This window comes from Rhinopithecus bieti, unplaced genomic scaffold (assembly GCF_001698545.2).
Source record: "Rhinopithecus bieti isolate Rb0 unplaced genomic scaffold, ASM169854v2 scaffold_10589, whole genome shotgun sequence".
Taxonomy (NCBI): Eukaryota; Metazoa; Chordata; class Mammalia; order Primates; family Cercopithecidae; genus Rhinopithecus; species Rhinopithecus bieti.
Genome location: NW_016807065.1, coordinates 3,437,336 through 3,459,275, shown reverse-complemented (window position 1 = coordinate 3,459,275; position 21,940 = coordinate 3,437,336). Strand labels below are relative to the sequence as shown.

The 21,940-nt window shown below is 51.4% G+C and overlaps 2 protein-coding genes across 7 annotated transcripts in view; one reads left to right on the top strand and one right to left on the bottom strand.

Annotated features, from left to right (window-relative positions):
- The window catches only part of SH2D3A (SH2 domain containing 3A), a 16,443-nt gene extending 5,838 nt beyond the window's left edge, over positions 1 to 10,605 (bottom strand). For 4 of the 5 annotated variants that reach the window (XM_017880011.1, XM_017880013.1, XM_017880012.1 and 1 more), the window contains exons 1-4: positions 10,404 to 10,605; positions 6,665 to 6,801; positions 3,350 to 3,699; positions 2,430 to 2,506 (exon numbers count right to left, since the gene is read on the bottom strand). In XM_017880011.1, the coding sequence (XP_017735500.1) occupies positions 2,430 to 2,506; positions 3,350 to 3,699; positions 6,665 to 6,733 (496 nt within the window). In that variant the 5' untranslated portion in view covers positions 6,734 to 6,801; positions 10,404 to 10,605. The remainder of the gene's footprint in view (positions 1 to 2,429; positions 2,507 to 3,349; positions 3,700 to 6,664; positions 6,802 to 10,403) is intronic. The other variant, XM_017880014.1, reaches the window with a different exon arrangement.
- A 4,343-nt stretch (positions 10,606 to 14,948) lies between these two features.
- VAV1 (vav guanine nucleotide exchange factor 1) overlaps positions 14,949 to 21,940 on the top strand; it is an 84,013-nt gene continuing 77,021 nt past the window's right edge. For both annotated transcript variants that reach the window (XM_017880010.1, XM_017880008.1), the window contains exon 1: positions 14,949 to 15,231. In XM_017880010.1, coding sequence (XP_017735499.1) covers positions 15,034 to 15,231 — 198 coding nt within the window. In that variant the 5' untranslated portion in view covers positions 14,949 to 15,033. The remainder of the gene's footprint in view (positions 15,232 to 21,940) is intronic.

Here is a 21,940-nt window from a genome sequence, read left to right as displayed (position 1 = left end):
CGGAGTCTCACTCTGTCGCCCAGGCCGGAGTGCAGTGGCGTGATCTTGGCTCACTGCAAGCTCCGCCTCCCAAGTTCACACCATTCTCCTGCCCCAGCCTCCTGAGTAGCTGGGACTATAGGAGCCCGCCACCACGCCCGGCTAATTTTTTGAAGTTTTAGTAGAGACAGGGTTTCACTGTGTTAGTCAGGATGGTCTCGATCTTCTGACCTTGTGATCTGCCCGCCTCAGCCTCCCAAAGTGCTGGGATTACAGGCGTGAGCCACTGCACCAGGTATAACAGTTTAAATTCTTGTTCTGCCCCAAGAGCATTTGCACTGCCTCTTCCTCCTGCCTGGTTATCCCCCAGTTATCCACCTTGTTCCCTCCCTCATTTCCTTCAATTTTATTTTATTTTTTTCTGCACTGAGGCCTTTCCTGACTACCATTTAAAATTGCTTGCCCGAGTGCAATGGCTCACGCCTGTAATCCCAGCACTTTGGGAGTTCGAGATGGGTAGATCGCCTGAGATCAGGAGTTTGAGACCAGCCTGACCAAAATGGTGAAACTCCATCTCTACTAAAAATACAAAATTAGCAGGGCATGGTACACATGCCTGTAATCCCAGCTACTCAGGAGGCTGAGGCAGGAAAATCGGTTGAACCCAGGAGGTGGAGGTTGCAGTGAGTTGATATTGTGCCATTGCACTCCAGCCTGGGCAACAAGAGCAAAACTCTATCTCAAAAATAAATAAACAGACAAACAAATATAAAATAAAATTACAATACACATCTCCATCTTTATAGTCCCTATCTCCCTTACTCTGTTTTTTGTTTGCTTTGGTTTTTTTGAGACAGAGTCTCACTCTGTCGCCCAGGCTGGAGTGCGGTGGCACAATCTCGGCTCACTGCAACCTCCGCCTCCCAGGTTCAAGCAATTCTCCTGCCTCAGCCTCCTGAGTAGCTGGGATTATAGGCATATGCCACCATACATGGCTAATTTTTTTTTTTTTTTTTTAAGTAGAGATGCATTTTCACCATGTTGGCCAGGCTGGTCTCGAACTCCTGACCTCAAGTGATCCGCCCACCTCGGCCTCCCAAAGTGCTAGGATTACAGACCTGAGCCACCTCACCCTTCCCTTGCTGTTTTATTATTATTTTTTATTTTTTATTTTTTTGAGACAGAGTCTCACTCTGTTGTCCAGGCTGGAGTGCAATGGCGTGATCTTGGCTCATGGCAACCTCCGCCTCCTGGGTTCAAGCAATTCTCATGCCTCAGCCTCCTGACTAGCTGGGATTACAGGCGTGCACCAGCATGCCGGGCTAATTTTTGTAGTTTTAGTAGGGACAGAGTTTCTCCATATTGGCCAGGCTGGTCTCAAACGCCTGACTTCAGGTGATCCATCCTCCTCAGCCTCCCAAAGTGCTGGGGATTACAGGCCTGAGCCACTGTGCCCGGCCTTCCCTTACTGTGTTTTCATTTTCAACTTGAAGCAAACAAAATTGCCTTATTTCTGTGGTCCATAGTTTATTGTCCTTTCATAGACTGTTGGCTTCCACCGGGCAGGGATCTTTGTCTCTTTCTGGTTCACTGATGTATCCTAGCAATCTGTGCAGGGCCCGGGATGCAGGAAGGGCTCTTGTTGAATGCGGATGGGAGAAGGATGGGAAAAAAGGAGCATGAGGGGGCATTCAGGAGTCCTCCTTTAGGTAAGACTGTCAGACTCAACTGCTTTGCGGAACTTACCCTGGATGGAGAGGAGCCATTCAGGAAAAAATTAGGGGAATGAGAATGTTCGTGTCACTGGTGGAAATGTAAAGTGCAAAGGCCCCAAGGCAGGAATAAAAGCCTGAGGGTTCGAACAACTACAAGGAGAGTTGTGTGACTAGCATGAGGAGGGTATGTAGCAGAAGTTGTTAGCAAGGTAAGCTGTGGTCAAAACAGGTACAGCTCCTTGGAATAATTGTAAACACACTTTTTTTTTTTTGAGATGGAGTTTTGTTCTGTCACCCAGGCTGGAGTGCAGTGGCGTCATCTCGGCTCACTGCAACCTTCGCCTCCTGGGTTCAAGCGATTCTCCTGTTGCAGCCTCCCGAATAGCTGGGATTACAGGTGCATGCCACCACGCTCGGCTAATTTTGTGTTTTTAGTGGAGATGGGGTTTCACCACGTTGACCAGGCCAGTCTCGAACTCCTGACCTCAAATGATCCACCAGCCTCGGCCTCCCAAAGTGCTGGGATGACAGGCATGAGCTACCGCGCTCAGCCTTGTAAACACACATTTTAAGCACCCACAAAGTCCCTGAGTGTTTTTAAGTCATCGCGATTGTCATCATTTTCTAAAGCAAGAAATTGAGGCTCCAACAGGTTCCTGCATCTGACCAAGATCTCTTAGGTGGTGAGTGGCAAAGCCAATTTCTGAGCCACAGGCTGTTCTGGTAGACACTCACCTATCCCAGCGGGGTCTTCTCTTGACCGTCCCATATGTGCCAAATCTGCAGGTTGACTGTTGCTCCACTTCCTTGCCCTGGGGGACAGAGTGGGAGAGACCTGTAGTCCCCACCTAAGCAGAGTATCCCTCAACAATATCTGGAAAACCCTGTGTCCAGTTACTCTGTACCAGTGAGTCTCAACCAACCAAGGTGACCTACGTCCAGGGGACTCTTAGCAACGTGTGGAGACATCTTTAGTTGTCACGACTAGCAGCATCTAGTTGGATGGAGCTCAGGAATGCTGCTCAACATCCTACGATGCACACGACATCTCCACCTCCTCCCCCACAACTAAAAATGTTCAGGCCTCAAAAGTCAACCAAGGTTGGGCACAGTGGCTCACACCTGTAATCCCAGCACTATGGGAGGCTGAGGCGGGTGGATCACTTGAGGTCAGGCGTTTGAGACCAGCCTGGCCAACATGGTGAAACCCTGTCTCTACTAAAAATACAAAAAATTAGCCAGGCATGGTGATGCACCCTCGTAATCTCAGCTACTCGGGAAGCTGAGACAGGAGAATCGCTTAAACCCGGGAGGCGGAGGATGCAGTGAGCTGAGATCGTGCCATTGCACTCCAGCCTGGGCAACAGAGTGAGACTTCAACTCAAGAAAGAAATAAAAAATAAAAAAATAAAAAAATTAGCTGGGCGTGGTGGTGCACTCCTGTAATCCCAGCTACTTGGGAGGCTGAGGCAGGAGAATCGCTTGAACCTGAGAGGTGGAGGTTGCAGTGGGCTGAGATCACACTACTGCACTCCAGCCTGGGCAACAGAGTGAGACTCAGTCTTAAAAAAAAAAAAAAAAAAAAAGTCAACCATTGAGTTGGAAAACCCTGAGAGTGCTGGGTGTTCTCAAGGAGGCAGGGAGACTGTGAGTACCTGAGAGGCTCTATCCGAGCTGGGCCATCCATCAGGGTGTCCTCGCTAAAGCTGCGTCGCAGAGGCCCCTGCCAAGTCACAGGCCTAGAGACCACAGCCCCTGTGGCCTGGGACAGTGGACGCCTGCCTGTCACGTAACTGTGAACCAGAGCGGGCATGCTGGGGAATTGCTCATCCTCCAGTTGAAAGAGGGCTGTGGGTCGGCCTGGCCGGGGACGCAGGGCCACACGGAACACCTCAAAATGGAGGGCTGAGCCCCGCCAGCGGCAGGAGATCACGGGGCGGCCCCCTCGAGACCCAGAGGCACGAACCAGGAAGTCGCCATCTTGCTGAAGAAGAGCTTCAGCCTTCTGTGGATGGAGGTCAGGGGGCAGAGGAATTAGGAATGAGCCCAGAGCAGTGGTTAATGGTGTCTCCCCCCATCATCACCCCCACCATCCAAGAAAAGCTACCCCAGTGAAACTTCTCTGGCAGGCAAAGACTGGGAAATTTTACACCAAGCTCTGTCCCCTATTCGGCTGGCACCTAAGTAGACTACATTTCCCAGGCTCCCTTGCAGCTAGGGTTGTCATCTGATAACTGGCCAATGGAATGTGGTGTAGAAGGGCTATGGGAAATATCCAGACCTGGTCCATAAAACCTTCCTGCACAGTCTTGTAGGTTCTGTCCCCTATCTGTCAGCTGATAGCCCCAAAGCCCTGAGGGATGACAGAGCTACATGATGCACTTGGCTCCTGATTTATGGAGCTTTGCATCTCCACTTCTCAACCACCTTGGACTATGACATTAACATGTTGACTGTGTTTAGCTGGCGATATATTGGGAATGTTTGTTACAGCCACTAGGTGATGCTGACGGATGCAACATCCAATTTGGTAAATGCACTGGGCTTGTTATGCAAATATGGCTTCAAGAGAAGCCATTAGCTGGATGCTTCCAGATTGGGGCCCCCTCTTTTATAAACATTTGCAAGCAGTCTTATGCTAGCTGTGGTGGCTGGTGTCAAAATAGGGTAGGAAGGGTGGGGCACAGTGGTTCACGCCTGTAATCTCAGCACTTTGGGAGGCTGAGGCGGGCAGATCACTTGAGATCAGGAGTTTGAGACCAACCTGGGCAACATGGCGAAACCCTGTCTTTACTAAAAAATATAAAAAATAGCTGGGCGTGGTGGTGTGCACCTGTCATTTCAGCTACTCAGGAGGCTGAGGTGGGAGAATCGCTTGAACCCAGGAGGCAGAGGTTGCAGTGAACCGAGATGGAGCCATTGCATTCCAGCATGGGTGACAGAGCGAGATCATGTCTTAAAAAAAAAAAAAATGGTGTGGGGCAGCAGGTAGAAAGGCCAGGACCCCAGAGAGAGGCAAAGTAGAGGTGAACGTGGGGTCTGGGGACTGAATAATAGATGTAGCAGACACATGTGTAACCCTTACTATATGTCAAGCACTGCTTTAAATGTAAAGGGTATTAACTCCTGTAATTCCTGTAACAGGGGTGGTAGGTATTATTATACCTTTTTTCTTTTTTTTTCTTTGAGACGGAGTTTCACTCTTGGTGCCCAGGCTGGAGTGCAATGGCATGATCTCGGCTCACTGCAACCTCCACTTCCTGGGTTCAAGCGATTCTCCTGTCTCACCCTCCCGAGTAGCTGGGATTACAGGCACGTGCCACCACGCCCGGCTAATTTGTTGTATTTTTAGTAGAGATGGGGTTTCATAATATTGGTCAGGCTGGTCTCGAACTGCTGACCTCAGGTGATCCACCCGCCTTGGCCTCCCAAAGGGCTGGGATTACGGGCATGAGTTATCGTGCCTGGCCCATTTTTTTTTACGGCCTTTTTTTTTTTTTTTTTTTTGAGTCAAGGTCTCTCTCGATTGCCCAGGCTGAGTGCAGTGGAGAAATCATGGCTCACCCACAGACTTGACCTCCTGGGCTTAAGCAATCCTCCCATCTCAGCCTCCCGAGTAGTTGGGACAACAGTTACATGCCACCCATGCCCGGCAAATTTTTGTATTTTTTCTTTTTTTTGTAGAGACAGAGTTCTGCTATGTTGCCCAGACTGGTTTGGAACTCCTAACCTCAAGTGATCCTCCTGCCTCAGCCTCCCAAAGTGCTGGGATTACAGGCATGAGCCAACATGCCTGGCCTGCTATCCCTATGTTAAAGATGGGGAGACTGAGGCCCAGAGAAGTCAAATACCCTGCCCAAGGTCACACACAATATGAGTTGTAGGGTTTGGATTTGAACGTAGGGTGTCTGGGTCTAGATTATGGGCATTTAACTTTTTTTTTTTTTTTTTTTTTGAGACGGAGTCTCTGTCTGTCGCCCAGGCTGGAGTGCAGTGGCCGGATCTCGGCTCACTGCAAGCTCCACCTCCCAGGTTCACGCCATTCTCCTGCCTCAGCCTCCCGAGCAGCTGGGACTATAGGCGCCCGCCACCTCGCCCGGCTAGTTTTTTCTATTTTAGTAGAGACGGGGTTTCACTGTGTTAGCCAGGATGGTCTCGATCTCCTGACCTCATGATCCGCCCGTCTCGGTCTCCCAAAGTGCTGGGATTACAGGCTTGAGCCACCGCGCCCAGCCTGGGCTTTTAACTATTAAGCTATACTGCCTCTCATGATTTCATTAGATGCTCAGGGTCCCAGAATTTTTGGGGATGACAACTGAGTTTCAGATGGAGGTGGGAGCCTCAGATTTATTTGTTTGTTTATTTATGTTTTTGACAGACTCTCACTCTGTCACCCAGTCTGGAGTGCAGTGGCACAATTTTAGCTCACTACAACCTCTGCCTCCTGGGTTCAAGAGATTCTCCTGCCTCAGCCTCCCAAGTAGCTGGGACTACAGGCGCATACCACCACGTCCGGTTAATTTTTGTATTTTTATTAGAGATGTGGTTTCACTGTGTTGTCCAGGCTGGTCTTGAACTCCTGACTTCAAGTGATCCACCTGCCTCAGCCTCTCAAAGTGTTAGGATTACAGGCGTGAGCCACTGTGCCTGGCTCGGGAGCCTCAGATTTAGAGGGAGATACCAGAAGGTAGATGGAGTTCAGAGGGAGAGACAGCCTGAGCCAAGAGTAGTTTGGGGGGCATTAGGACTCTCCTTAAGCTCCATCACCAATCTCATCATCCCAAAGAAAGTGATAATTTAAATATAGTGACAGTCCCCAACCAGCCAACCTTCAAGACAGTCCCCAGCCCTCTGCCATCTGTCCCAATAGACCTTGGCACTAAGTCCCTCATCCAGGGACCCAGGAGTCCTCAGCAAGGGTGGGAGAGACTCCCAACCAGATGGTGCTGAGGCCCTGCTGTGGGTGGTACCTGGCGGGACAGGAGGCCGTGGTACCAGGGTTGGCCAGCAAGGTCTTCTCCATCCTGTGGCACCTGCATGGAGCTCTTGGGGACAGAGGGTTCAAGGGCTGAGCTCTGCACTTACAACGGGCCTCAGTCTTCCACATCTGTAAAATGGGAATAATTAGCTCTGCTTGAGTGTCTGGGTCAGCTTCCTCCATCCTTTTCTTACTTTTGGAGACAGCTCCATCAAATCTTTTTTTTTTTTTTGAGACAGAGTTTCATTCTGTCACCCAGGCTGGAGTGCAATGGTGTGATCTTGGCTCGCTGCAACCTCTGCCTCCCAGGTTCAAGCAATTCTCCTGCCTCAGCCTCCCAAGTAGCTGGGATTACAAGCGTGCACCACCACACCCAGCTAATTTATTTTATTTTATTTTATTTTTTGTATTTTTGTTGGCCAGGCTGGTCTTGAACTCCTGACCTCAGGTGATCCACCCGCCTCAGCCTCCCCAAAGTGCTGGAATTACAGGCACAAGCCACTGCACCTAGACTTTTTTTTTGCATTTAAAGAGAGAGGTCTCACTGTGGTGCCCAGGCTGGAGTGCAGTGCCTATTCACAGGTGTGATCATAGCACACTTTAGCCTTGAATTCCTGGGCTCAAGGAATCCTCTAGCCTCAGCCTCCCAAGTAGTGGGGATGACAGATGTCACCATCGTGCCTGTTCCAAATATAATGCAATTTTTATGAAGAAAAAAACATGACTGGTGATGACATCGTGCACTCCATCTTGCAGAAATGTAATTAATGAATTCACTGAACCCCCATTTATTGAGCACCTATGGGGTCCCAGGCTCTGTTCTAGTCCCTAGAGACATAGCATTGAACAAAACTGATGGGAAATCTCCGGCCTTGGGAGCTGACATTCTACTGGGGAGAGGCACCTCAGAAATGAACTAGATGATGGTGTACTGGGGAGAGGCACCTCAGAAATGAACTAGATGATGGTGTACATGAGTGAGTTCTAGACAAAAAACTCAACCATGGATGGGATATAATGAGAGTACAGGTAATGGGGTGAACACTTTTTTTTTTTCTTTTTGAGACAGGGTCTTGCTTTGTTGCCCAGGCTGGAGTGCAGTGGTACAATCACAGCTCATTGCAGCCTTGACCTCCTGGGCTCAAGTGATCCTCCTACTCATCCTTCTGAGTAGCTGGGACTACGAGCATGGGCCACTGTACCTGGCTAATTTTTTTTTTTTTTTTTTTTTTTTTGAGACTGAGTCTCACTCTGTTGCCCAGGCTGGAGTGCAGTGGCGTGATCTCAACTCACTGCAACTTCCGCCTCCCGGGTTCAAGCAATTCTCGTGCCTCAGCCTCCTGAGTAGCTGGGACTACAGGAGTGTGACACCATGCCTGGCTAATTTTAAAATATTTTTAATAGAGATGGGGTTTCTCCATGTTGGCCAGGCTGGTCTCGAACTCCTGACCTCAGGTGATCCACCTGCCTCAACCTCCCAAAGCACTGGGATTACCAGCATGAGCCACTGCGCCTGGCCATGCCTGGCTTATATATATATATGTATTGGGTGTTGCCCAGGCTGATATGTTGCCCAGGCTGGGTGAACATTTTTGATTATGTGGCCAGGGAAGGTCTCATTGAATAAGGTCTGGAAGGAATTCTGGGGAGTGTGTCAGGTGACTCTCTGGGTGAAAAAATATCCCAATCAGGGGGAATTTAACTTACAAACATCCATGGCTTCTCGGCAACCTATGCGCACACTCAGAGGTTCTCAGGATAGGTGCAAATCTAACCCCTATTTTTTGCTTTAGAATGCAACACTGGGGGCCAGGCGCGGTGGCTCACTCTTGTAATCCTAGTACTTTGGGAGGTAGAGGTGGGTGGATCATCTGAGGTCAAGAGTTTGAGACCAGCCTGGCCAACATAGTGAAACCCCGTCTCTACTAAAAATACAAAAATTAGTCAGGCATGGTGGCGTGTGCCTGTAGTCCCAGCTACTCAGGAGGCTGAGGCGAGAGAATCGCTTGAACCCGGGAGGTGGATCCTGCAGTAAGCCGAGATCACACCACTGTACTCCAACCTGGGCAACCGAGCAAGACTCCATCTAGGGAAAAAAAAAAATGTAACCCAGGGTTAAGATTTTTAGAAGGTCACATTTTGTAGCAATGTCAGCAAACAGCAATGTTGCCTTTGCAGGTCCTTGTATTTCAGAGCCCATACATTTGGTTATCATGATGATCGAATTTAGATCTCAGACATTTTGGTAGTTTCCTGATAATCTCACAGGCCTCAGGGCCAGTGTGTCTCAGGTGTCTGTCTGGTGGGGGAGATTTCTCTGGATGGTCCAGAAGAAGATAATCTGCTTCTTACTCTCCTGCAAGCTGTCCCCACAGCCCTGCAAAGTCTTCTGGGTCTGGTAGGGTCTGCAGAGAAATTCCTGCCTCCTGAGTCAGCAGGAAGTTCCCAGACTAGCCCTAGGTGGCTTTAGGGGAGGAGCTCTGGGCAGGGAGCTAGCTGCCCCTGCGGCATACCTGAAGCCAGGTGTGTCTTTGGAATGCCTTTGCACTTCCTGTTTGTCACCTGGACCAGGGCTAGCCTCGGTCTCAGAGTCTCCCAACCCCAAGTTCCTGTCTTGTGTCTCCCTTAGTGAGAGTGAAGTTGAGTCAATGGCAAGGTTCTGGTTAGTTTGGGGATGGAGGGTGGCCGCAGGTCAGCCAAAGGCCTACTAAGTCATTCTCCTGCCTCTGAGTCCTTTGGGATCATTTATTCGGGCATGGAAGAGAAGAAGGGGGCAGAGTCAGGCATCAGACCAAGCATGGGAAGAGGAGAGAGGGAATTATTCATGTTCCAGTTGGATCATAAACATGTGTCCACGTGTGGGGAGGGATGTGGAGGGTGGGAACCACCAGCACAGGCAATACAAACACAGATGTATGCAGGACTCGCTTTTGACATTGGACGAACATTGCTGGAGCACTTGCTGTGCACCAGGCTCTGTTCTAGAACCTAGAGATACAGTGACTAAGGAGATTAAAGCCCGGCACCGCCCTACCCTCCAGAGCTTGCAGTCGGCTGGGCAAGACAGACCACAAACAAGCACAAGATGAATGGAGAAGACAGACCATTTCTAAGAGTTATCAATGAAAGTGATAAGCCAGGGAGATATGATAAAGGAGGAGGGACAGGACAGCTTCTCCTATAAAGTGACATTGGAACTGAGACCTCAGTACAGAAGGAGGCAGTTAGGCAAAGATTTCGAGGAGTCGTCTGGGTGACGGGTACAGTAAGGGCAAAGGCCTGGAGGTGAGATGGACCTGCTTTTTTATGTTTTACATCATCAAGGCGGCTGGTGTAGCCGGAATACTATGAGCAAGGAGCAGATAGGAGGGCAGCGATGTTCGAGAGATCAGGAGGAGAGACGGGGCAGAAACTGGTGGACTTTGAATTTTAATCTCTATGGCCCAAGGGTTTTAAGTAAAGGAGGGGCCCGATCTGATTCGCCTTTTAAAAGGATCACTCAGGCAAAAATGGAAACAATGGCTTTCTGTGCTGCACAGGAAATACACTTAGGGGGGCACGCCCAGGTGAGCCCGGGCACACCGACACGCGTAACGCACAGCGACCCACTCATTCGCGAGGCGACCTCTTCTACCCCAGATCCTCCCTGCGAGCCGGTGGCCCCACCTGGAAAGAGAGGACTCCCCATCCCAATAATCTTGGTTCTGGATCTGCCCTGGGGCTCCACTCACCTAGCCAGGACCCGCGGGGCTCCCACGAGGCTGGGACCAGGCGGAAGCTGAGGCTCTGCGGCTCGGGGCTGCTGTCACCCCCGCCCTCCACGTTGCCACCGCCCCAGCCTTCCGAGACCACACCTAGTAGGAACCCAGCCCAGTTACCTGACCACGGCTCCTGCAGGCCCCGCCCCCTGCAGGCCCCGCCTCAAACTAACTTCCCAGGCTCTTGCTCCGCCCCCTTGAAACAATTTTTTTACTACTAGCCACGCCCCTGTGCATCGCACCGCTTTCTCCATAGACCCTGCCCACTAGGGGAGCACCACGCATCTTTTCCTGTCAATGGCCCCGCCCCTTGTACATAGCCACGCCCACCCCGGGTGACTACGCCCACCCGCAACCACCTCCTTCTTAGCCCCGCCCCTTAGGGAAATAGAACAAATTTCATCCCAACGTTCCCGCCCGTTAAAACCCGGCCCCTCCCTTCCACCCAGGCGGCCCCAAGCACCCATGGTCCTTTGGTACCAGGGTGGGGTGGGGTGTCTCTCTCCCCTCCCCGCCAAGGCTCTGGGTTAGGGCAGGGCAACTCCCTCGGGCTCTTACGCCAGGCTGGGGTAGCTGTGGCAGCTGTGACGTAAGGAGGGGTGCGCTTCCTCCAGACCGCCCTCCTGGATTTTCCGGAAAGAAGCCCCATTTGGGTGGCGGGTTTTGTGGAGAGACATCCGGGAAAACGCGACAGCTTCCTTCAGTGACAGCACGCTGGAGCGGGGCGAGACTTTGGGGGAGGTGGAAGGCAAATCATTCAGGTGGTTTCCTAGGTGGGAGGAAGGGTAGGGGGGACTTCCATCATGATGCCTGGAGATGAACAAGAGAAAAGGTGACAGGGACCTAGTGCAAGAGAGAGGACGCTTTGGCCACGTTTATTGATAAGTTCCTCATATTAACATCAGTCTTGTCTTGTAGAGACAGTGTCTTGCTATATTGCCCAGACCGGAGCACAGTGGCCTGATCATAGCTCACTGTAGCCTCAACTTCCTGGGCTCAAGCGATTCTCCCGCTTTAGACTTCCAAGCAACTGAGACTAAAGGTGCACACCACCACGCTCAGCTAATTTTATTTTATTTTTTTGTAGAGATGGGGTCTTACTATGCTGCCCAGGCTCTGGGACTCCTGGGCTCATGCGATCTTCCTGCCTTGGCCTCCCAGAGTGCTGGGATTACAGACATGAGCCACTGTGCTTGGCCCCAGTAACCACAGTCTGAAAAGCAGTAGCAGCAGCTAACATTTATTGAGCACTTACTGTATACCAGGGCTGTTCTGTCAACTTGCCTTTTTTTTTTTTTCTTTTTGAGACGGAGTTTCACTCTCATTGCCCAGACTGGAGTGCAGTGGTAGCAATCTCAGCTCACTGCAACCTCCACCTCCCGGGTTCAAGCGATCCTCCTGCTGCAGCCTCCCGAGTAGCTGGGATTACAGGCTAATTTTTGTATTTTTAGTAGAGACGGGGTTTCACCATGTTGGCCAGAGCGGTCTCAAACTCTTGACCTCATGTGATTCACTTGCCTCGGCCTCCCAAAGTGCTGGGGTTACAAGTGTGAGGCCTCTATTTTAATTTTCAAACAGACCACCTGGGTGATAGGCAGTATTTTCATCACTTCTATTTTCCAGATGGAGAATCGGAGGCACAAGGCAGCTAAACCATTTGCCCAAGTTAACCTGGCTTGTAAGTGGTAGAGGCGAGAATCAAACCGGGAGCTCTGGAGCTTCATCCTGTCTGCCTCCCTTTCAATCTTCGCATGCCTACTTTCTCCACGATGCTGCTTTGCGGTGAAAGTCACTCACCCAACATTTTGCAGATGAGGAAATTGAGGCCTAGAGGGCCAAAGATGCTTGGGTATGAAAAGTTTTGATGCCTGTAGGGTTGCAAAGCAGGGAGTTTCCAGACTGGGCTCCCCCCACCGGCCCTGGCCAATGTGGAATGGACCCCAAGCTCAAGAGGGGAAGAATGTTTCTTCCTTATCCCCCATCCGTCTAGTATTGGTACAGCCAGAGGGTATGGGCCTGTGCAGGGAAGGGGTCTAGCGCCTCCTCGTGGTTATAATAATTTAAAAAGAGGGCCCAGTACTTTGGGAGGCCGAGGTGGGCAGATCACCTGAGGTCAGGAGTTCGAGACCAGCCTGACCAACATGGTAAAACCCTGTCTCTACTAAAAATACAAAATTAGCTGGGTGTGGTGGTGCGCACCTGTAATCCCAGCTACCGGGGAGGCTGAGGCAGGAGAATCACTTGAACCCGGGAGGCGGAGGTTGCCGTGAGCCGAGATGCACCACTGCACTCCAGCCTGGTCAATAGAGCAAGACCAAAAAAAAAAAAAAAAAAACACTATTGCAGTCTATAAGGAGAGGGATGTTGGTAGCTTGGATTTGGGTAGTGGCCATGGACATGGTGATAAAGGGATAGATTTGGGATAAATGTCAGGTGCAGTCAATAGAGCTTTCAATTATTCATTCAACACGTATTTACGAGGCATGCATATGTGCCAGGTGCTGCATAAGAGAGGGGTCAGTAGTGAACCAAAGAGACACAAATTCCTGAATAGACAATAAAGAAGCAAGGATGACCAGGCCTCATGGCCCACATCTGTAATCCCAGTGCTTTGGGAAGCTGAGGTGGGAGGATTGCTTGAGGCCAGGAGTTCAAGACCAGCCTGGGCAACATAGTAAGAGCCCCTCTCTGCAAAAAAGTTTAAAATTAGCCAGGCACAGTGGCACAAGCCTGTAGTTCCAGCTACTTGGGGGTCTGAGGCAGGAGGATCACTTGAACCCAGGAGCTTGAGGCTGCAGTAAGCTATGATCATGCCACTGAACTCCAGCCTGGGTGACAGAAGAAAGAGGCTGGGCACAGTGACTCAAGCCCGTAATCCCAGCACTTTGGAAGGCCAAGGCGGGCAGATTACTTGAGGTCAGGAGTTTGAGACCAGCCTGGCCAACATGCTGAAACCCTGTCTGTGAAAATACAAAAATTACCTGGGCATGGTGGTAGGCACCAGTAATCCCAGCTGCCTGGGAGGCTGAGGTGGGGGAGAACCTGGGAGGCGGAGCTTGCAGTGAGCTGAGATCATGCCACTGCACTTCAACTTGGGTGACAGAATGAGACCCTGTCAAAAAAAAAAAAAGAAAGAAAGAAAGGAAGGAAGGAAGGGAAAGAAAAAGAAGGAGAGAAAGAGAGAGAGAGAGAGAAACAAAGAAAGAGAGAAAGAGAGGAAGGAAGGAAGGAAGGAAGGAAGGAAGGAAGGCAGGCCGGCCGGCCGGCCGGCCGGCCAGGCACGGTGACTCACGCCTGTAATCCCAGCACTTTGGGAGGCTGAGGCATGTGGATCACCTGAGGTCAGGAGTTCGAGACCAGCCTGACCAACATGGAGAAACCCCGTCTCTACTAAAAATACAAAATTAGCTGGGTGTGGTGATACATGCCTGTAATCTCAGCTACTTGGAAAGCTGACAGAGGAGAATCGCTTGAGCCAGGAGACGGAGGTTGTGGTGAGCTGAGATTGTGCCACTGCACTCCAGCCTGGGCAATGAGAGTGGAACTCAGTCTCAAAAGGAAAAAAAGAAAAACAAAGAAAAGAAAGAAAAGAAGAAAGGAAGAAAGAGAGAAAGGAGGGAAGAAAGTAAGAGAGAGACAGAAAGGAAGGAAGGGAGAGAAACGAAGGAAGAAAAAAGAAGAAATAACTATAAAAAATCAGATTTGTTGGATGAAGATCAGGCTTAACCTAGGGAAGTGGGTAGGGCTGATGGAATGTGGAAAAGGCTGTGATCTGAAATCAGGGGGTTTAGGAAGACCTCCTGAGAAGGTAGCATTTGAGCAAAGACCTGTAGGGGTGAGGGAGCTAGCCGTGAAGTTGCTTAAGGTGGAGGACACAGCCCATGCAAAGGCCCTGGGGCAGGGCCGTATGTTCCTGGCACGTTGGAAGAAGAGTGAAGAGGCCCATGTGGCTGAAGCACAGTGAAGAGGGGGAAAGAGGGAGTGAGGAGGGCAGGAAGGGAACTGGGCAATTCAAGCAGGGTTTTGTGGGCCTTGGGGAGGACTTGGGCTTGTCCCTGGAGGAAAGTGGGAGCCATAGAGAGTTGTGGGCAGAAGATGGGTGTACCCTGATTCAGATGCTCACAGGCAACCTCTTGTGGTGGCTGCAGGGAGGACAGACTGTGGAGGACGGGAGCTGGAGTCAGGAGACCAGCTGAGTGATGATGGGGCTGGACCAGACAGGAGGGGGTGAGAAATGGGTGAATTCTGGGTATATTTCAGAGTGTCACTGCCGCTGTCTGCATATGGAGGAAGCTCCCCCGTCTCATAGTCTAGCTGGCCTGACTCCCCCAGCCCCCAACTCCCCGTGCCCAGGCCTGTGTCGAGTGGGCGGAAGAAAGAGATGTCAGATTCTGCATGGAAGGGGTGGGGTGGGGCTGGGCCGCAGGTGCTCCCCAGCTGCCCCACCCCCACGCCCCCATGGCTCCTCCCTCCACCCCTCTCAAGGGTACAGTTAAGGAAAGAAGAGGAAGTGGTACGCTAGCTGTCGCTCCGGCGAGCAGGCAGCGTGCGGGCGGTGGTGGTGGAGCCGCGGGTGCACCACCGGCCCTGACGGAGTCGATCCATGGAGCCTGTGCGCAGTGACCATGGTCTCCAGTGCCGAGTACTGCCGCCCAGCCACCGCGTGACCTGGGATGGGGCTCAGGTGTGTGAACTGGCCCAGGCCCTCCGGGATGGTGTCCTCCTGTGTCAGCTGCTTAACAACCTGCTACCCCATGCCATCAACCTGCGTGAGGTCAACCTGCGCCCCCAGATGTCCCAGGTGAGCCCTCCGCGGGCAGGTGTGCTGAGGGTTGGAGAAGGGGGTCCTCCCCGGGGCTGACCGTGGAGGGGTTGACGTGCTCCACCTCTAGGCCTGCAAAGGAGGGGGCATATGCTTACAGGTCCAAGGCTGGGCCAGGGCGTTGTCACAATCTGAGATTCTGGGGTGGCCTCCCCAAGCTTAACAGGACCCCTGTGTGGGTTCACGGGCCCTGAGTTGTTGGCCCGCATCTACGCTGAGAACTGGCAAACTAGGGGTTAACACTCTCAAGCCCCAGGCTGCCTCTACTGCGGTTCATGCTCCCAAATAGGACCAACCAGAGGTCCCTGGGGAGCGCCTCAGAACCCCCAGGGCGGCCATTGGGTTACCTGGGGCTTTGGACTCCTTTGACCCCCTGAGTCTGGATGTGGGGGAGGAGCCTCCGCCAACATCTTCCCCGACATGTGTCTCCTCCTCCCGGGCCCTGGGCCCCTTCCTTCCCCTTACATCTTCCTTCCCCTTGGCTTCCTGCCTGGGCCTGGGGCAGCGTGGGGCAGGTGGGGGGCTGTGGCCCCAAGGATCTGAGCTTCCTCCCTGTATCCATCTCAGGGGAGACCGTGAGGCAGGGTCCAGTCCTGAGCTTAGAGAGTGGGTCCTGAGGTTTTGGTGCCTGGAATAGCTGCATTTTCTCGGCAGGGATATCTGCAGGGGCCCAGGCTGGAGGGGTAGTGGCAGATTTGACTGTGACTGCACGAGCCTGGCTCAGGAAATATATTCAAATCCCTATTTGAATGTGGTTGGGTGGGCGTGTGATGTGGCTGCCTGATGTTTCTGTAGCATCTCGTCGGGTTCCCCAGGGCTGCTGGGTGGGAACAGGGAACGGGGCAGGGCTGGTGGAGTCCCATCTGCTCTGGGATGAAAGGAGATACAGCCCTATCCTGGGGCCTGGGGGACACAGTCTTGCCCTGAGGTCTGAGGGGAGAGCTCCCATCTGGTCCTCAGGCTGGGAGCTGGAAGGATAAGTTAAAGGAGATGGGCCCATGGGGGTTCCTGGGGGGTGATTTTCAGGAGTAGGGCCATTGGTGGAAGAGATCCATGGGCCTTTACTCCTTCTGTGGTTATTTTTTAATTCATTTATTCATTCATTAATTTTTTAAAGACAGGGTCTCACTCTGTCACCCAGGCTGGAGTGCAGTGGCACGATCTCAGCTCACTGCAACCTTAACCTCTCAGGATCAAGCAATTCTCCTGCCTCAGCCTCCCAAGTAGCTGGGATTACAGGTGCACGCCACCACACCTGGCTAATTTTTGTTTTTAGTAGAGATGGGGTTTCACCATGTTGACCAGGCTGGTCTCGAACTCCTGACCTCAAATGATCCACCTGCCTCAGCCTTCCAAAGTGCTGGGATTACAGGTGTGAGCCACCACTCCTGGCTGCTCCTTCTGTTTTTTTGTTTGTTTGTTTGTTGTTGTTGTTTTATGTTTTACTTTTTGAGATGGAGTCTTGCTCTGTCACCCAGGCTGGAACGCAGTGGTGCGATCTCAGCTCACTGCAACCTCCACCTCCTGGGTTCAAACGGTTCTCCTGCCCCAGCCTCCCGAGTAGCTGGGACTACAGGCACGCACCACCATGACTGCCTAATTTATTTTTTTATTTTTTTATTTTTAGTAGAGATGGGATTTTGCCATGTTGACCAAGCTGGCCTCAAACTCCTGACCTCAGGTGATCTGCCCACCTCGGCCTCTCAAAATGCTGGGATTACAGTCATGAGCCACCATGCCTGGCCCTTCTGTTTCTTTAGTGCCAGAGGATTACACCATCCTCAGCTGTGACAGGGTTTCCCGAAAGGAGAAGGCACTCCCCCCACCAACCTAAGCATCCATCCTCTCTGGCCACAGCCCATCCCGGCTTTGCCTACATTTGCTCAATCTCCTTCTGGTTTCTAGGGCATGAGGAAGTAGTCATGGGATCTGTCAGGACCCATCTGTTAGACCTGGCAGGGAGTCAAGGTCTCCGTGATGCTTCAATAGCAGCTAATGGGAAAGTGGATAGACTTAAGGATGAACTTCCACTCCTGTGTGTGTCTTAGCTAAAGCCAGTTTTCAGATGAAGGGCAAGGGTGCATGATGCTAATCCCTGGGAGAGCAGTTGCACTCCAAAGACAGTTCTAATCCTCTGTAACAGGGAACAGCGGGAACCCAGGTGGGGTCAGGCTTTATGCAAGAGGGGACATTTGTGCTGGGATTTTGAAGAGTAAATAGGAGTATTTCTCATTGTTCGGGCTTCCTGTGCCCAGCTGTATCAGGCTACAGGCTGGGCAGCGGTGTACCTGGACCCTTTCCCTCTGGGAGGGGGCACATTCCTGCCCCTACCCATTTTGTCACCCTTTGAAGCTTGGCCCTGTGTCTGGTATATAGTGGGGATGTATGTGGGAAGGTAAAATGTATTGTCAAGAAGCCCAGAGGAAGCTGCCACAGGAACAACCTCTCTGGGTTTCTGGGTGCCTAACTGTCCACAGATTGAAGCTGGAGCTGTGAATGCCCCATGGGATGTGAAAGGGCAGAGGGAAAAAGGAAAGGTGTTTCTGTGGAGGAAATGGCATACATAAAGGTGTGCATGCTGGAATGAGAATTCTTCCCAGTTTCTGTCATTTCTCTTCAGAGTCTCAGTTTCTTGGGAAGAGAGTGGAAAGAACATATCCATCCATCCATCCACCCACCCACCCATTCATCCACTCATCTATCCCTCCAATTATCCATCCATCTACCCATCCATCCATCCATTTATCCATTTATCCATCCATCCATCCATCCATCCATCCATCCACTCATCCATCCATCCATCCATCCATCCATTCACTTATCCGTCCATCTGCTCATCCATTCATCCATCCACTCATCTATCCATCCATCCATCCATCCACTTATTTATCCATCTATCAATCTATCCATCCATCCATCTATTTTTCCCTCCATCTATCCATCCATCCACCCATCCACCCACCCATCTATCCATGGATCCATCCATCCACTAATCTATCTTTTATTATTATTTTTTATTTTTTATTTTTACGGAATCTCGCTCTGTTGCCCAGGCTGGAGTGCAGTGGTGTGATCTCGGCTCACTACAACCTCTGCCTCCCAGGTTCAAGCAATTTTCCTGCCTCAGCCTCCCAAGCAGCTGGGACTACAGGCACCCGCCACCACGTCTGGCTAATTTTGTATTTTTAGTAGAGATGAGGTTTCACCATATTGGCCAGGCTGGTCTTGAACTCCTGACCTTGTGATCCGTTCGTCTCAGCTTTCCAAAGTGCTAGGATTACAGGTGTGAGCCACCGCACCAGGCCCATCCATTCATCTATCTGTCATCCACCTGCCCACCCACTCATCCTTCCATGTACTCATCCATCCATCCACTCATCCATCCATCCATCCATCCATCCATCCACCCACCCACCCACTCCATCCATCCATCCATCTACCCACTCACCCACCCCCTCCATCCATCCACTCATCCACCCATCTACTCATCTATCCATCCATCTACCCATCCATCCATTCATTCATCCAACCATTTATCTGTTCATCCATCCATCCATCCATCCATCCAACAGTGACAAGGTCTGCCAGGCCCTGTTCTTGGTGCTAGGGACAGTGTGAATAGCACACACACACACACACACACCCCTGTTGTTGAGGAGCCTGCATTCTAGTGGGGGAGGCTGACAGTGAGGAAATAAGACAATGTATAAGACGTCAGGAGGTGCAGGAGGTGGTATGTACTGCTCTGGAGAAAACAAAGTGGAACAGGGTATGCAGGGGGCACTTTGATGAGGAGGGCTAGTGGTAAGGTGACATTGGAGCAGAGACCTGGGGAAAATTAAGGAATGAACCATGTGGATCTGGGGAAATGGTGTCCCAGACAGTGGTTAATAACGCCAGTGCAAAGGCCCTGAGGTAGGAGCTGGTCAGTGCCTATATGTTCAGGGCAGTGACTGGCCCAGCTGGTGGGAAAGGTAAAAGAGGTCAGATTGGAGTGAATCTCCAAGCGACTGGTCCCCTTCAGATCTGAGGCCCAGGGAGAGGATGATACCATCATGAGAAGCCACAGCTATATCGAGACACCCAACTCTCCATTATGATTTTTTTTTTTTAAATGAGACAGAGCCTTGCTGTCTCCCAGGCTGGAGGGCAGTGGCACAGTCCCAACTCACTGCAGCCTTCACCTCCCAGGTTCAAGCAATTCTCCTGCCTCAGCCTCCTGAGTAGCTGGGATTACAGGCAACCGCCACCACGCCTGGCTAATTTCTGTTGCCCAGGCTGGAGTGCAGTGGCATGATCTTGGCTCACTGCAGCCTTCACCTCCCAGGTTCAAGCGATTCTCCTGTCTCAGCCTCCTGAGTAGCTGGGGCTACAGATGTGTGCCACCACGCCTGGCTAATTTCTGTATTTTTAGTAGAGACAGTGTTTCAGCATGTTGGCCAGGCTGGTCTCAAACTCCTGACCTCAAGTGATCCACAGCCCTCGGCCTCCCAAAGTGCTGGGATTACAGGGGTGAGTCACCACGCCCAGCCACCACTGTGCTCTTGAAGTCCAAAATCTGGGCTGCAGAGATGAAACTTGAAGGCCAAGAGACTGCAGAGGAAAGAACAGATTGTTGGAAAGATCCACCAGGACTTGGGAGCTGGTTAGACCTAGGATGTGGGCAGGTGCCCGGGACAAGATGATGTTAAGGTCCCCAGCATCAGTGAATAGTGGGGAGAGGGTGAGACAGTTAAGAGTAGGGGGTGGACTGGGGAGTGTGGTGGGTGGTGGCTTAGGAGAGCCACACCTCGGTTCAAATTCTGGTACCACTGCTTCCTGGTTTCACCTCTCTGAGCTTCAGTTTCTCCATCTGTGAAACACAGATAAAAATGGCACCTTTTAAGGCTGGGCGGTGGCTCATGCCTGTGGTCCCAGCTACCCAAGAAGCTAAGTGGGGAGGATCACTTAAGCCTGGGCTGCAGTGAGCTGCGATGGCACCACTGCATGCCAGCCTGGGCAACAGAGAGAGACTTTGTCTCAAAACAAAACAGAACCCAATTTTGCCTGGGCGTGGTGGCTCATATCTGTAATCCCAGCACTTTGGGAGGCCGAGGTGGGTGAACTGCTTGAGTTCAGGAGTTCAAAGCCTGGTAACATAGTGAGACACCATATCTACTTTTTTTGTGTGTGTGAGATGGAGTCTCGCTCTGTCGCCCAGGCTGGAGTGCAGTGGCACGATCTCAGCTCACTGCAAGCTCCGCCTCCCGGGTTTATGCCATTCTCCTACCTCAGCCTCCCGAGTAGCTGGGACTACAGGCGCCCACCACCTCGCCTGGCTAATTTTTTTGTATTTTTAGTAGAGACGGGTTTCACCGTGTTAGCCAGGATGGTCTCGATCTCCTGACCTCGTGATCCGCCTGCCTCAGCCTACCAAAGTGCTGGGATTACAGGCGTGAGCCACTGCGCCTGGCTTTTTTTTTTTTTTTCCTTAAGAGACAGAGTTTGCTCTGTGGGCCAGGCTGGAGTGCAGCGGTATGATCACAGCTCACTGCAGCCTCCACCTCCTGGGCTCCAGCAACCCTCCTGCCTCAGCCTCCCGAGTAGCTGGGACTACAGATGTGCATCAGCATACCTGGGTGATTTTTTTTGTCTGTCTGTCTGTTTTTTGAGACAGGTCTCAATCTGTCACCCAGGCTGAAGTGCAGTGGTACGATCACAGCTCACTGCAGCCAGCCTCAAACTCCTGGGCTCAAGCAGTCCTCCTGCCTCAGCCTCCCGAGTAGCTGGGACTACCAGTGTGTGTCAGCAATACCTGGCTACATTTTTTTAATTTTTTTGTAGAGATGGGGTTTTGCTATGATGCCCAGGCTGGTCTTGAACTCCTGGCCTCAAGCAATCCTCCACCTCGGCCTTCCAAAGTGCTGGGATTACAGGCGTGAGCCACTGCACCCGGCCAGAATAGGGGTTCTTATCTCTATCCTCCCGTAACAGGAAAGATGACACACGCCACCCGCCGCTCTATGCCTGCTTTCCTCACTAATCACCTTGGCAGTGTTTCCAAGTCAGTCTGTAGAGACTATAATTATTCTTTATAACATGACCGTGTATTCCATTTATTTTAAGAAAGACTTGTATTTTGCTTGCTCTGTGCTAGACATTAGTCTAAACCAGGAAGGGGCCTGGCTGGGTGCAGTGGTTCAGGCCTGTAATCCCAGCAGTTTGGGAGGCCGAGGCGGGAGGACTGCTTGAGTCCAGGAGTTAGAGGCCAGCCTGGGCAACAGAGTGTGACCTCGTCTCTATAAAATGAAAATAAAAATAAAATAAAGCTGGGGGCTGGGTGCGGTGGCTCATGCCTGTAATCCCAGCACTTTGGGAGGCTGAGGCAGGCAGATCACCTGAGGTCAGGAGTTCGAGACCAGTCTGGCTAACATGGTGAAACCCTGTCTCTAATAAAAATACAAAACTTAGCTCAGTGTGGTGGCGGGCGCCTGTAATCCCAGCAACTATGGAGGCTGAGGCAGGAGAATCACTCGAACCCGGAAGGCGGAGGTTGCGGTGAGCCGAGATCACACCACTGTACTCCAGCCTGGGCAACAGAATGAGACTCGATGTCAAAAATGAAATTAAATGAAACAAAATAAAATAAAGGGGGGGGAAATAATTTCCCTATTCTACAATTACAGCTTCCTTTTTTTTTTTTTTTTTT